Genomic DNA, 15,247 nt, shown 5'->3' with positions numbered 1-15,247 from the left:
CTTTTAACTTGTTCTTCATCCGCTCCTGGGTAGAGCTCTATACATTCCAGTTGCTCCTTCACATAAAGAGCAACTCCACCGCCTTGCCTCATAGGCCTGTCTTTCCTGAAAAGTACATAGCCATCGATGGCAGTGTTCCAGTCATGGGTGTTGTCCCACCATGTCTCTGTAATCGCGATGAGATCATGGCCTCGCAACCACATACAGAACTCTAGCTCTTCCTGCTTGTTCCCCATGCTGCACGCATTGGTGTAAAGGCATTTCAGCAAGGCAGTTGAGCACCTAGGTTTCTCTGGAGGGATGAAAGAGGATCTGCCACAGCCAAGCCCACCTTTAGGGCAGTTGGTCTTTTGGCTCTTAAGTTGGGAGGCAGCTACAGCACATTTATTGCTGCTCTGAACAGACACACTTGTTCCCCCATCAGATGCGACTGTGACCCAACCACGCACCCCACCCCCCAAGTCCTTTAGTTTAAAGCCTGCCGTACCAAGTTGGCCAACCTACTGCCTAGGATTCCCCTGCCCCACCTAGAGAGGTGGACCCCATCCCTCCATGAGGCAGGCATCCCCGCGGCCAGTGAGGCACAGTCCAGGCTGTCACACCGAGTCTGTCACAGCCCAAGGGAGGCCAAGGGTGTTCAGTGGCCTGGCCAGCTCAGAAGTCAGCCTTTGGTCGCCCTTCCACCCAGGGTGTGCCCTCCATCATCCCTGCCTCACATCCCACACGTAGCTGCTCTCCAACCCACCCCTACATACACCTAAAGGCGTCCCCAGGAAAAATCTTTTCTGTGCAGCCTGCCCCTGCCTTCTCGGTTGCAGCCTGGGGAGATTCCCCCTGCTTTGCTACCAAGGCACTGCAGCTTTCTCCATTCATCAAATAATGCTGTAGTTCGCAATCTTCTGTGTCATCTTGTGAAGTGGATGCTAAGCTGTCTGGAAGTCCTCATCTGAAAAAAGAAATTAATTCCTCTTTATAGTAATTTTTCACCTTTTCATCAGAAAAAGACAGTATGAAATACATGCTGCTTCTTCCTATTTCCAGTGCAAAAAGCAGAGACATCGGACTTTTTCGCTCTCAGGTGCCACTAAAAGGGAAACCATAATGCAAAACAGCTGGACTTATTCAGTATCCTACGTTATTTCCTGCTGGTTGCAAACACAGGAAGCTAAGAATTAGTACCCTTCCTTGAAAGAAAGAGGTAGGGCAGAGCAGAAAGTGGTAATACACGAGTATAGTAGCAGTGATCAAGTAGCTTTGATGATACAAGGATATGAGTAAGGCAAGATTTGTAGAGCAAAAGCAATATTTCCTTCAGTGGTGTAATAATCTGAGAGTAATTCTAATAAAGGATATTATATATCACTATGAACCTTAAGTGGAAATAGCATTTTCCTTGTCATTCCTGTTAGGTAATCTCTAATCCTTCAAGAAAACACAGCAGACTTTAACGCTTCATAGCAGAAGGCTTTATTTGATGATGGTAGTACCTTCCATGCCAAGAAGCATCTTGCATGGACAATAGGTGTAGCCATAATGTTAAATGTCTTTGTCTCCCTTTCGAAAGAGGAGGATGAAGCAGACAGAATCAGCCTGTGAGTGAGTAATTTTGCCTTTTTCTTTCTTAAAAAAATCCATACAGATCAAAGGATACTTAATATGGGTAGACTGACCCAAGAACAAAAATTCTGGACCTTGCAATGTGCTTAGTATTGGTTTTATCATGTCTTCTACATTAAAGAAAAACAGAATTAGCAAGTTTGTTCACCTGCTATATAAAATGACACTCTGACCTGTTTGCTTCAGGATTTGCTGGCTTTTCAGAAGACTTGGTGTCAACCACCAGGTGGAAGTTAGCAAGTTGCAGTGCTCACACATGGGAGAGTCACTGCAGTCCAGCTGCTATATTTGGGAAACAAGAAACGCTTTTATCACTTCAGTGACCCTCGTGTTTAAACCAGTCAAGTGAAACCACTCCAGGCTGAAACTGAGGAGGGCTCTTTTCTTGGCAAGGGCCAGACTCATGGCTGAATCAGTTTCTGTCCTCTTCTATTTCCAGGTTTCTGTGACTTGAGCCTTCTGAAAATGTAGGCAAAGGTTGTAATTTTTTCAAATACTGTGAACTTTTGGAAAAATAGTATGTTGAAGAAGTGTCTGATGAGGCACCTGCTGTTGTAATAGTTTGTGGGCAGGCAGTGCTGAGAGGTTAAAAATACAGCTTCCACCTGCAACTCAGACCACATGCAACCACAGCATTTAGAAGAACTCAGATTTTTGCTGTACCATTGCTCCCACACATAGATAAACAGCTTTGATTTTCACCTGAAAGTGTCCCAAAAGCAGCTATCTTTAGAATTGCCCACTGTTCCACCATGCCAAAGAATTAAATCTACTTGTAGTATTTTGATATCTCTTCTTTTATCTGTAGATGAGATAGCCTATAGTGAGAAATTTCTGAATATGAGTGTGTACTGATTGCTTGCTTCAGAGTTGATAGTGCAATGCTTCTGCAAGGAAGCCTGGGCAGTCTTCATCTTTTATACTTCTGCATTTTTGTACTCTCTATCTAATCAAAATGATGGATTTAACCCCAAATTTCAGGTTACCTAAATCCTGACGGGATTTGGAAGTGTTGCACTTACATGCTGAGGCAGGTTTTGTGGAAGTATGTGAGCATAAGTTTGAAAAAGTAGCTTTGGTAATGCAGCAAGGAGGAAGGCAAGGCAGCCACCAGAGGTTGTGCTGCAGTTTCAATATGTTGAAAGGATTTGAACTCCTCCAGAAGCAGGGAGGATGTCCGTATGTCAGCCTGTCTCAAACTCCACAGGATCCTACAAAATCAGGGGTCTGCTTAGGGACTGAAGTCAAGGAGGATCCTAGCCACTATGCTAAAGTAGCCACCAAGGCTAGGAAACAGCCTGAGGGATAAGTCTTGCCCACATGCAAGAACACTCAATTTTCCATCCCCTAGCCCATGGGGGCCATGGCAGAGAAGGACATGAATTTTTCTCTGCCCTTCACAGCCTTTGCCATCAAGAATGCTTGCCTGGAGAGTCTGAAGGAGACAAGCCAAAGTGGAAAATAAGTCGGGATTTCAAACTCCTCATCATTTTTACTTCCTTAGTCATTTGTCTGTGGAAGGCACACATGACTCTGGCACTTCTCAGACATGCAAGAAGTTCACTAGACCAAGGTGTTCCAGTGAAAAGACAGGGTGAGAAGGTAGGCAGAGGTCCAATATAAAGAAGCAACAAAAGGACTGGTCTGTACCAGTCAGCATGATGCACTGTAGGCTGCTTTGCACCACGCAATTTTTTAAAAGTACCTGAAAGTGGAAATGGCAGGTGAGTTCAGGAGGACAAACCATGCTTAGGTGACACATGTTTTGAACATATCATCTATGCATTTCTGGGCATGGGCATAACCCCATGACGTTATTTCCACATGCTAAGGTGAATCCAAGTGTCTGGGTAGAGTCCTCTTCATCAGAGAGTTTCCTCTGAGGTCATTTCTTCAGTGACTTCAGGTGTGCGGAGCCTTCTGAGAAACAGAAGAGCAGCCTTCGTGTGCTCCTGTTGCTGCAGAGGTCAAGCTACTCGCTCTGGTCCTGCCCAGATCCAGCTGATTCACTCTCAGCTGGCCTTATCAAAGCTCATGCACTTAGGGAAAGTCATTCTCCACTAAGTAGCAGCAGGCCCTGTGAAAACGCAGCAAAGGATTTATCAAGTGTGAGAACAAAAGATTACATATGTTATCACTGTGCAAAATTAACTTCAAACTCATAGCCAGTTCCTGAAGACCAATCGATTCATCCATGTATATGTAATAATTGCATTACCAGGATTCTTTTCATTTGTATGTCAGATAACCAGAATAGCTTTCAGTACTTTAAAAATAATAAGTCATTTGCCTTTTATGTCTGGTTGTCAAGCATGTCTCTGATCCAGGATTATCACATTAAGATATTCTTCACTACAAATTATTTTATCTGCATCTTTGATCTATTTGCTGCACTTGAGCAGCTCCCCATGTAGCTCTTCTCTAAGCAAGATCTGATTTAGGGTTTATATTTCAGTCATGATTCTGTGTCATGTCTGATGATTCCAGTCAAATCCAAGGACAAGTTTTAGAGTCTAAATGAAGATTGGAGATATTCAGGGGTAAGATTAAAAGAGGTTGTGCCGTCAGTACAGAGACCTGTCATGCTTGTTAGTATGACAAAAAGTGAAAGCCAAAATTTTCTCTCGCATTTTACTTTTTCACAATCTTAAACCTTCAGCGGGTCATTTGAATGCTATCTTCTTAAATCATGCTGAATACACCTTGCGAAGTGCAAAGTGCAGTTAAGACAGTAAGATTCCAAGGTTGTCAGCATGCTACAGTAGGCATCCCACTTCATTAAAAACGTGTAGACATCCCTCAAAAAAAAAAATGTTACTCGTTTTATCATGCAGACTTTTTGTCTGCTCACAGTTATTTAGTCCCACACTGAATTGGTGAATATTGCTGGACACAATCACTGCCTTTCATTCAAGAAACAGTTGCTCTGCATAAGAAACAGTTACGCTCTTTCATGAAACCAGGTAACTGAGACAACAGCAGCCCCTATCCGAAACATATGTAAAGGTGTGTGTTTATAAAGGGGAGGCAGAGCAAGCACAGAATACATAGCATTTCCATCCAAACAGCTAAGTCGAAAAACGTTCAGCTTAAATACCAGCTGAACTGATGTTTGATTTTTGCTGCCTAGGGAAATAACAGGTTTGTATTGAATGACCACGGCAGTTAGAAAGAGACTATTCTGCGAACAGTTGGCCAAAACCTTCAGTTTTGATGAATGTTGCTACCTTTTAGCCAGCTCAGTTGATTGCTTTGAAAGCCCTGGGTCAGGTTTCAGTCTAGTATGATGGGGCTGTGTACCATAATAGCTTTCTAGGTCTTCAAAAAGCCTCCAACAAAAACAAGAAAGTCAAAACCTTGGTATTTCTCATAATTCCAAAATAAGCAGGAGACCATCTTCACTTGCTGTAGAGAAGCTTTAAAAGGCAGAAACGTAAATCTGAATACTTATCAGCTAACGTATTTGTTAATTGCTGTGTCCTGATGTTTAAGTGAGACTTAAATTTTTTTTCTCTTTTCAGTAGTTTTCAAAAGCATTTTGTACATCTTAGCTCCATGAGGGGAAAATGTGCACTCACTTGCATGATGTACATCTCTGCTCGGTACATTGAGCAGTAATATGGCTGATCAGAGGTGCCCAAAAATCAAGAACCAGATCCTGAAATCCTGAATTTCACTTAAAAAAATAATTCAAATGCATAGTAAAATTAGGGTCCATTTATTTGCCTGCTGGTTTTGAGCCTTTACAGTTCACATTCTGGTTATATTTTCAGGCTTCCAGTTGTAACCGTAGGGGCTGAACACTTTCCTTTATACAATTGTAATTGAGATATCCATATAGTCATTGCCTCCAGGTACCAGAGTGCTATGCATTACAAGTTCTGAGATAAAAATCATGCAGGTTGACACCACAGAGAATGATCTGATCCCTCTCTTCTGTTCTTTATTATTTCTAATGTGAAGTGGCATTTGATAGGAAGGAAACCACCAGCTGCTGTTATAGAAATTTTGCTCGTATAGAGGACATATTATTAATAACTTTAAAAACAAGCTTTCTAAATGGAATCTGCTGTATCCCAGTATCAAGACCTTACACTGGGCGACTACAAAAATTATTCTCTTCCTTACTTAAAATCTTGATGCTGGGAACTGTAATGTTTTTATTTGCGTATAAAATAGGGACATATTTCTGTGATTTTGCTTGTGTCCCTTACAGCATAAAAATTGGTGTAAGAGAATAATTCTTGTTATTATTATTAAAATATTATAAATTATATACTGTATTTATTAGTATTCTTTAAGAAAGCTCCATAGCTTCAGTTCTAGCTCATTCTCATTCCTGACTTCCCAGCTTCAAGAGAGGGAAACCAGATTTTGTGGCGCTGGATGGGGCCACATGGCCCCATGGGTGGAGGATGGTCAGGAACCATCCAGCTTAGACGATGGATCATAATGACCTTCCTAGGGTAAGCAACGGATAAACACAGATATTTGACAGATCTTTCCCAAATCTTAATAAACCCTTAAGGCAAGTGGAATGCTGTCAGGCTTCTGTGAAACTGTTGCGGACAGAACATCGCAGTCGGACATCTCCAAAAATTGCACTGCACAAGTTGTATTTTTGAGATACAAACTGTATTGGTTCGATCCTTATCCCTGTGTCTTCTGTATACATACAAGATCTCAGTTCAGGTTCCTCATTTGCAAGCAAGCTAATAGAGATAGCAGATTTCATTTTAAATTCTTTCTGCATCTTATTTATGTTTCTTCTGCTGTCATTCTGCTTTCCTTCAACTATGAACAGATGGGGAACTTTCCATACCAAATGAAGAAGGAGCTTTGGAGAATGGGCAGCCTCTGGGCTCCGGGCAAGTGCTGAGCTCCAGCCAGGTATCCCTGCCAGCCCTAGCAGAACTGGAGTCAGGTCCAGCATCTGGGGAACCATGCTCATACGAGGTGCTCCCAACCACAGAGATCATGGATGGGACAGGTAACATCTTTTTTACATTATGCTTAGATACTTTAAATTGTTTGAAACAAGTTTTTGTCTTCTGGCATTCAGTGTCTAGCCCTGAGAAATCTTGTTGAAGACAAAGGTCTTCTGGTGGAGAATGAGGTGACAGCATACAGATTGTCACTGGATGTTCCGTGAGGAATTTTGACTGACTTGGCATAGAAAGTAACCTCTGCTTCTACAAAAGTAACCTCTTTGTGAGTAAGGCAAAGTCCCTGCACTTTGTGAACATTTAAGAGCAAATTTCTAACTCTCTGGCTACGTCTCAGCTGTGCCAATGAACTCTAGAGGAGAGCGCTGACAACATTTTTAAACCCTAGGGTACAACATCGTGCCCTTTAGCTGCCGCGTGGAGTTGGGTGATGTTCACACCATGCGTCTTTCGGTAGCTAACACAGCCAGCTGCCCTTCCTTAGGTGAGGCTCTCTGCACTTCTTCACCAGCCCATGCAGAGAGATGGCAACACGCCACATCTAGGTTAGCTCCCCCTTCTGCATCACTTAATGCCAAAGAGCTGCGGATGAAGGTTGAGTGAGGAAGAGCAACTGGTAGATCCATGATCCTGCACAGCTATGCAGGAATGGAGTGAGGTGCTTTTACATTTATAGGACAAGTTTAGAGACCACCTGCTAACATACCTGGTCCTGAGCAAGCTGTGGGGACAGACCGTCTGAGATGTGACATTTTAAGGCTCTTGATTTATGTTCAAGATGTGGGAATACGTCCCAGCCTGGCACAAGGGAGCTGGCTTCTGTCAGAGGTAATGGGAAATTCGGCTGTTGGGTAGATGTGTGTTACTCCTTCTCCTTCTCTTTTTCTCTCTTTCTTTCTCTCCTCCTTTATATGTTATATGATGTTGGAGTGAAATTTATTAGTCATTCTTAATCTGCATTGCTGCGCTGCTTTTCCTGTCTGACTGCGGCTGTATCCGCTGCTGCTTTGCTCGTAACGTTGTTGCGTCTATGATGTGGTTGTGTCCTCCAGTGTCCGAAGAGAGCCCCACATCCAATGAATCCGGCGTCCTCCTGTCCCAAGATCCTACAGCTAAGCCAGTCCTGCTACTTCCCCCCAAAAAATCTGCCGCTTTCCCTGGAGACCATGAGGACACCCCAGTGAAACAGTTGTCCCTCCTCAAACAGCCCCCTGCCCTGCCTCCTAAACCTATTGCCAGGATTGCCAGCCACTTAACTGGTAAGTAGGTGTTCCTGGACCCTCGGCCACCACCATTACCCTTGTAGGAAAAACCTGCCCTTTACAGCAAGGTTCTCAGTGTCCTTCCTCCTCCTGTAATGCTGTTTGCACATGTTGTTGCGTGTACTGGTGATGTGTCTGTGTTGTACCTCGGGCAGGGATCACGAAGCATTTTCAGGCTATAACTTCATCAAGGTTGCTTCAGGGCACTTCCCCTCTCAGCTGTAATTACCTAAGACCGCCGCTGCGTTTCCTAACCCTCCTCACTGTTATTCATCAAGACTTACCATTACCACAAAAATTGCAGGATGTGCTTTGATGGGAAAGGAAGTATCAGGAGAATGCTAGGATATCTTTAAATGCCTTTAATGAGAAAAGGGGTGAGGGTTGAGAGGAAAGGGAGAGGTTTGCTTTCTCCTTTTACCCGTTGCTGCTTCTCCCCTCAGCTGCTGTCTGGCCAGGTTCCCCTGCACACACCCTCTATCTTCCCGTGCGTTTGTCTTTTACTTGGCCCCCTGATCCTTCCACGGGCCGTCCTGTCCCATGGCTTCTTGCCATTTTGCTTCCCTGCACACGCTGCCTGCCTAACTGCTCTCCCTTCCCACCCCTGCTCTGGCTACTCCCTTCCCACTGGTGAGTGCTGCTGACAACGGGCAGCCCCAGTTCCCAACGACCAGGATTTTGGTGTCCTGCAGTTTATGCTGCAGTTTCGCTCTCACTGCATGGCAGCTAGCAACAGTAGATAATTAATGCAGGCTCCTTTTTTGTGTTCCAGATGTTTTCACAAGTGTCCAGGCTCTTGGGGATTCAAAGCTCTAGGTACATGTGGAAGGAGGATTGGTGGGTCTCCTCTCTCCAGCCTCTCAGTTAGACCACCAAAGCAAAGGATGGCTACATTTACACAGACAAAAAATGGTTCCCTAAATGCTTGCCTGCACCTTTTGAACAGTCTGCTCATCATTACAGCTGCTGCCCAGGAGGCAGCACCTCAAAATCCTGAGTTGAAGGTGAGGTGCAGTGCACTTCTGTACTGGGGCAGCCACCAGTCTTCTCACTGGGTTGATCTTCTTGTGTTAATGCTGCCCTGATCTTTTCAAGGCTGATGTGAGAAATGCTCAGCCCACGTTAATACATTCTAGATAGGGTTTTTTTCCTGACAGTTAATACCCATTTTATTCAGGCTAAGATATATATCAGGGAAGAGCTCATTAGGAAAGAGCACGTTCTGGTTTTCTCTTGTATCTCTACGTAGTCTCTTCATGTTTCTGTTTGGATGACCACACGTTTTTGTTCTGTATAGTTTTGTTCATTTTATGTGAAATCTCTTTACTTTCTTGCCTGCCAAAATCTACACATAATGGTTAATATTTTGCCTTATACTACAAACAGAATGGGCAGTTCTGCAGCCTGCAAAGCTGGGCAGCAGTATTAATGGCTTCAGGTGAGGACAAAACCAACTTCCTATGATCTCCCATAACACTCTGTCCCAATTACAAGAAGCTGCTCAGAAATGAGGCCAACATGGAAGAAATAAAAAAAATAGGAATAGCATGGGAAAAAAACCTCAGGTACTAAAACGTCCCTCATTCGTAAGCCTTTCTTTTGTAAGAGATAGCAGAAGAATCAAAGGATGAGGTCTTCTGGTGTCAGGTTTTTTGCAGCTGGAAATTTTGTGTGAAGTAGAATCAGGCTCAAGCTGTCAACATAAGTCAATTGCTTGATGGTGATGACTCTTCTTTGAAAGTGAAACAGAACTGTGACTTCTCTTACTTTGTGGTGGCCTTTACTGGTCTCTCATCCAGTCCTAAATAAACTCTTGTATGTGGATATAGACAGACTCTTGTATGTGCATGTACAGAACCCTCAGGGGAAAGGAGGAGAGATTGGGTTTAGTCATAAGGCCATAATTTAATTGGCAGTTATTCCTGGTGGAACTGAAAGCCTCATTTATACACACCTTATAAATAAAAGTATTAAACTTATTCTTAAGGGTCCATTTACTTTGGTGGTCTAAAGGATATACATGTTGTTCAGTGCCTTCTGTTCTCCACTGGTAATTATTTTAGCTGTGTATAATCTTTGGAAATGAGCAATCAATCCTAATGAAGCACCCTCATCAGTGAGAGACAGAATTAATGCTATTCTTTTACTAATTACTCCAGAGACATCCTCAGCTTGTGTGTGAGAAAACAAGTAAAATCTGAATTCTGGCGTTAGAGGTGAAGATTTTTCTGTTCTTATTGCATGCCCATTTTTCTACTGAAGATTTTGTGAGAAGGTTGAAGGACAAATTAAGACGTACTGGGCTTGGCTGATGGAGAGTGACAGTGGTTTAATGGTCTGGTAGCTCTGTCTTCTGCAGAAGACTGCGAGGGGAGATGTGATCTTGTGAAAGGTTCAGGTACACATCTGAAAATGCAGAAGTGCCTCTTAACTTCTGTCTTTGGATATATATATATGTATGTGTATGTGTACATATGTGTATTTATTTAATAGAAAGATGTTTTATACAAACATATATTATAAAATCACTACGGTCAGCAGCAAAAAAAAAAGGGGGGGAGGAATATTTTAAATACAAAACTTGAGGAAAGAAAAGCTTCCTTTGACCTGACCACCTTCTTGCTGTGAACTTATCCCAAAGTTCTTCAATAAAGGCGTGAAGACTGACTTCGCAGGATTTGGCAAAGGACTTAATACAGGTTTTAGAAATGGAAAAGAAACATTCCTCACCTCTGAAAGCATTTGTGAACCATCTCAAACATCTATCTGCCTGTGCCAAGACAAACATTGGCCTTTCCCTCGATAAGAAATGCACATAAAAGAGCAGGCCTAAAATAAACACATAAGAGCACATTTAATTTTGGGGAGAATGAAAAGAAAAAATCCATTTTAAAGGTAACAGTAAGAGAGAATTGCCTCTAGCAAATATAAATCACACAACATTGGCATGCTTCTTCTCAACGCTGAGGTCCTGTGGGGACAGGACAGTGCAGGAACGGGGACAGAGCCAGGAGCAGACTGCAGAGCAGCCCCTGGGAGTGGTGCCACCGCTGCTGCAGAAGATGCTCCATGCTCTGCCTCACTCCATCTCCCATGCTCTTGATGATGCTGCCTCCTCAGGGAACAGCACTGGGTGTGGAAGCACCCATGCAGCCCGGGAAGACAGGCAGCCCTAGGAGGAAAGCATGATCCTTAACTGTTTTGGTACCAGTGTTTCACTGCTCTGCGTTTGCTGTTGGCCAGTCACCTCCTGGTGAGCCTTCTACTGGTTTTCAGATGTGATTATTGTTAGACAATGTGCATGGACAGAATTTCTTTCATCTTTTTAATTCTCCAATATCCATGTGTAGAACCCAGGCATACAGCCCCCTTAGTTGAAAATGTAGAAGGAGCTGAAATAATCACCTGGGACCAAATTTAATTGGACTGCTAGGGTAAAGTCCCCAGGTTATCATAAAATGGTTAAAAGAAGTGACAAGAAGACTGGTCATACCTGATTTGATAGACAGCATAACCCAGCAGCGTAAAGCTCCTTTTGGTCGTGATTCATTAAGCTGTTACTTCTCACCAGCACAGATAATGTTTTCTAAAATCAATTAGGTATTTTCCATTCAAACAACTGAATCGCCAGTAACTCATAAAGTCCCGTAAAACATCAGAGAACAAAATATAGGCCACTAAGCTGGGATCTCAGCAAGACCTGAGTGCTTTTGAGCCCAAATTTAGCCTAATATTACAGTAGGGTATAGCCTGGGTCATACCTGGCCACTCAGCTATTGTATTTAAGCTTTGAAAAACCTTTTGCATTCTATTGCATTCTTCATTCAAAATTTTGAGGAGAGGCATAGCACATTTTTAGTTCTGAGATTGTGCTTTCTAATTATGTCTCTGTAGAGTAAGAACTAATTCATAATTAGAGGCAAAGATTTAACAGGGTAGGAAATGTTACGAGTCCGCAAAAGTTACTTCTGATAACGCAGACAAGCCAAGGACGAGTTTTGATAACATGGGTGCCTGGTGTCCTGCCGCATTGTCACAACAAGCCGGTTGTTAGTTACAGCATTATAAAAGTATTTACAGCTACAATTTATCCAATAAATGTTCTCTGCAGTATTTTGTAATGCAACAGTCGTGTGTGTCTCAGAAGGCTGCTCTGTAGGCGAGCCCAAGACGTTATCCACAAGCTTCCTCCTCTCCCATGTTACCTCCTGCTGCCTGCTCCGGCAGACTACGTTCATGAAGACGGCTTGCATTCCTCTGGGGGCAATGGACAATTCTCTTTTCACTGCGTGCTTGCAGGAGAAGCAGCAGAGCAAAAGCCGCTCTCCTTCACCCGTGCTCCCAGGCTCTCACGGGCATCTGGAGCCTGATGCAGTTGCTCTCTCCACACTTCCTCGGCCTGCCACTGCCTGGAGGGGGGGACCTAGCACACAGAGGCAGCGGGAAATCCTCTTGTCTCTGAAACCCTCTTCAAGACTCTGCATGGGAATTCATACAGAGCTGTGCTTTTCAACCTTTAGACTAAGCATGCTTTGCTCGTGTTCTCCAAATTCCGCTTGAGCCTTGGACGCATACACAGTGCAGAAGAACGGCAAAGAATTTCAGTCTCAAATCTTCCCTGAAGACGTGGCTGCAGATCTTGCTGTAGGCAGCAGGAGATGCATGGCAGATCTTTCAGAACAGTTTTTAACTTGTCTTTATAAATCTGCTCAAAAAACTCACTGAAAGAAGAAAAGAGACTCCCACTGTTCAGGCACAAGTGATTCCTGGAGAGAAGACTTGAAAAAGTAAAAGCTACTTTTCCAAATGCAAATTTGGTATTTCCATACCTGCAAATATCAGGCACATTACCTCATTTCCCCTGTGGAGCTACTTCAACAGGCTACACCGGTTTTTCCACATTTTTTTTTTGCACATTACTTTACAGAATTAATTACTTGGATGGAATTTAAAGAGTAACTCGTTAACTTTATGACAAGCTGCATTGCCTATAATGGTATATAGTGCAGCAAAGGTCACAGTATAAGGTCGTTCAGTTGGGAAGGAACCTCAGCAAGTCTCTAGTCCAACCTCCTGCTCAAAGCAGGGCCAGCTGTGGGATCAGTCCAGGTTTCTCAGGGCTTTGTCCAGCCGGGTCTTGAAAAGCTCAAAGGATACCAACTGCACAACCTGCTTGGGCAAACCTGTTCCATCGTTTGGGTCTTCTAATGGGGGAACACATTTTCCTTATAGTCCAGTCCAGGACCTGTCTTGTCTCGTCCTCCCACCATGTGCAACTGTGAAGAGCCTGGCTCCATCTTATTGATAACCTCCTCATAGTCCTGGAGGGCTGCTGTTAGGTTCCCCCCCCCCCAAGCTTTCTTTTCTCCAAGCTGAACAAGCCCCAGTCCCTCAGCTTCTCCTCACAGGTCAGGTGTTCCAGCCCTCAACCATCTTGGTGGCTCTCTACTCAACTCATTCTAGGTTTTTGATATCTTTCCTGGGGGGCCCAAAGCTTGACACAGTAATGTGGATAGAGTCCAAGGAGTGTTGAATAGAAGGGGAATAATCCCTTGATCTCCTGGCTATGCTTCTACTCATATAATCCAGGAGGCTGTTGGCCTTCCTTGCTGTCGGGGTACAATGCTGGCTCCTGTTTGGCATCACAAGGACTCAAGAAAGAGCTTTTTTCCACTGGCAGGATAGCAAACATAGCCAGAAGCCCAGGATTCCCAGGCATGCCCACTTGCTCCATGCAGTAGTTGTGCTGGGCGAGGATTTGAGGATTTTCTAGCAGCCCTGCTGGAGCAATGTTTTCTGCCGTACATCCAGAACTTCCTGGCTCTCTGTCTGCAACAGGTATATCTGCATCATGTGCTGACCAGCTCTCCAGCCACGTTCGTTGGCTGGGAAACGTCAGATTTGGTGTAGTTAGTGTACAGCTTCAGTGTACCACAAACACATCAGAAAAACCATACATGGGCAGACCTGTGCAGCAAATGAAATTATATTTATCTGTCTCCTGAAAAACCCAAGAGGAAATGCAGCAACTATTGGTATTAGCAAAATTATGTATACGGAAGGGGTAAGGGCTGACCTGTTTGTCATAGGTCTGATGTGCAGCAAATATTGTGACATCCACAACTGTCTTTTAAGTAATTTATTGTCATCAGCAGTGGGAAGGTTTCTATATCTTAACATCTCTTTCATCAATTCTGGCACAGTTATTACTTAACCATGCATAGTGCTGAGTGGTCACAACCCCGCTGGGAACGAACATCTTGCAAAATTGCTCATTATTCTCTTGAGCATGAAGAACCTCAGCCAAAATAGATTAATCAGACTTGCACACCTGGCTTCACACAGTTTGCTTCTCTTCTGTCACAGGAGTGCTTTGTGCAATGATTTAAGACTCTGGTAATGTTCCACTGACAAGACACTTATCACAGATTCCTTGTTCATATTTCTACTGTCCAGCTTCTTATTCATCTACAGATGTCCACGTCTGATGGATATTCCATGCTGGAGACAATAACTGTTTCCACCCCGGTTCATACGTCACATATGTTGTGAAATTAAAACAAACAAAGGAAAGAACTGTAAAGCACAGGCATCTCACTCTTACACGCAGGGACAAGTTGTTCTCTCATTTACTCCGGATGATGGTAGCACAGTTTCCAACAGCGTGCCTGGAGCCCATGGGTTTGAGCAAGGCCCCATTTGTTCAGCACACTCACTGATCTGACCACGCGGTGGAACTTGCTGTACAAGGTCTCCCTTACTGATGTCGGTGAAGATATACTGATGTGTTTCTGAGCAAATGGATCGAACTCTCCTCACATTGCAGTCATTCTCCTTTAGGTGAAGGGCAGACAAGTAGATTTAATGCCTCTGGTTCATTTTCAAGGCTCTGTTTAGGCATTAGGGCCATATTCAGACAGGCTCAAGAACTTGGATGAAGCACAGTCGGTCTGAATAAAGCCTTATGTTAAAAATAATGGACAAGATTTTTGGCATGTGTCCAGTGGAGTCACCCAGCACTGGTACCACTGAAAACATGTTGATGTGAAGGATTTCTTTAAGTGGAAACTAAAGGTCCATACCTTTGTGGTGAAGAGTGGAAAGCAGAGTATGCACATCTGATTCATAATGGAGTTTGTGGTTACTCAGGATAATTAAGCTAGACTTGTTCTCCTGTGCAACTCTAAAGCTGCAGTGCCTCTGTCACAACTCTACTAGATGAATGCTTACATGAGAAAGGAAATTTTCACTATATTTTAGGAAAAAAAGATGGAAGGATTCCTGTTTGCTTTATACCTGAACCATTTGGCATGCTGTACTTGCTCCCAGCACAGAATACTGCTCTAATCTTCAGGATGACAGAATGCAGCAAACCCAGTGGATACTTCCAGTTATCCTTTTGTCAGAAGCAAGAGATGCCTG

At 43.6% G+C, this 15,247-nt stretch overlaps 1 protein-coding gene across 1 annotated transcript in view; it reads left to right on the top strand.

Annotated features, from left to right (window-relative positions):
* The window catches only part of PHACTR1 (phosphatase and actin regulator 1), a 313,243-nt gene that overhangs the window by 242,939 nt on the left and 55,057 nt on the right, over positions 1-15,247 (top strand). The window contains exons 5-6 of the mRNA XM_035893441.1: positions 6,422-6,607; positions 7,616-7,822. Coding sequence (XP_035749334.1) covers positions 6,422-6,607; positions 7,616-7,822 — 393 coding nt within the window. The remainder of the gene's footprint in view (positions 1-6,421; positions 6,608-7,615; positions 7,823-15,247) is intronic.

This window comes from Egretta garzetta, unplaced genomic scaffold (assembly GCF_000687185.1).
Source record: "Egretta garzetta isolate BGI_Z169 unplaced genomic scaffold, ASM68718v1 scaffold14, whole genome shotgun sequence".
Classification (NCBI taxonomy): domain Eukaryota; kingdom Metazoa; phylum Chordata; class Aves; order Pelecaniformes; family Ardeidae; genus Egretta; species Egretta garzetta.
This window is presented reverse-complemented; position numbering and strand designations above follow the sequence as displayed.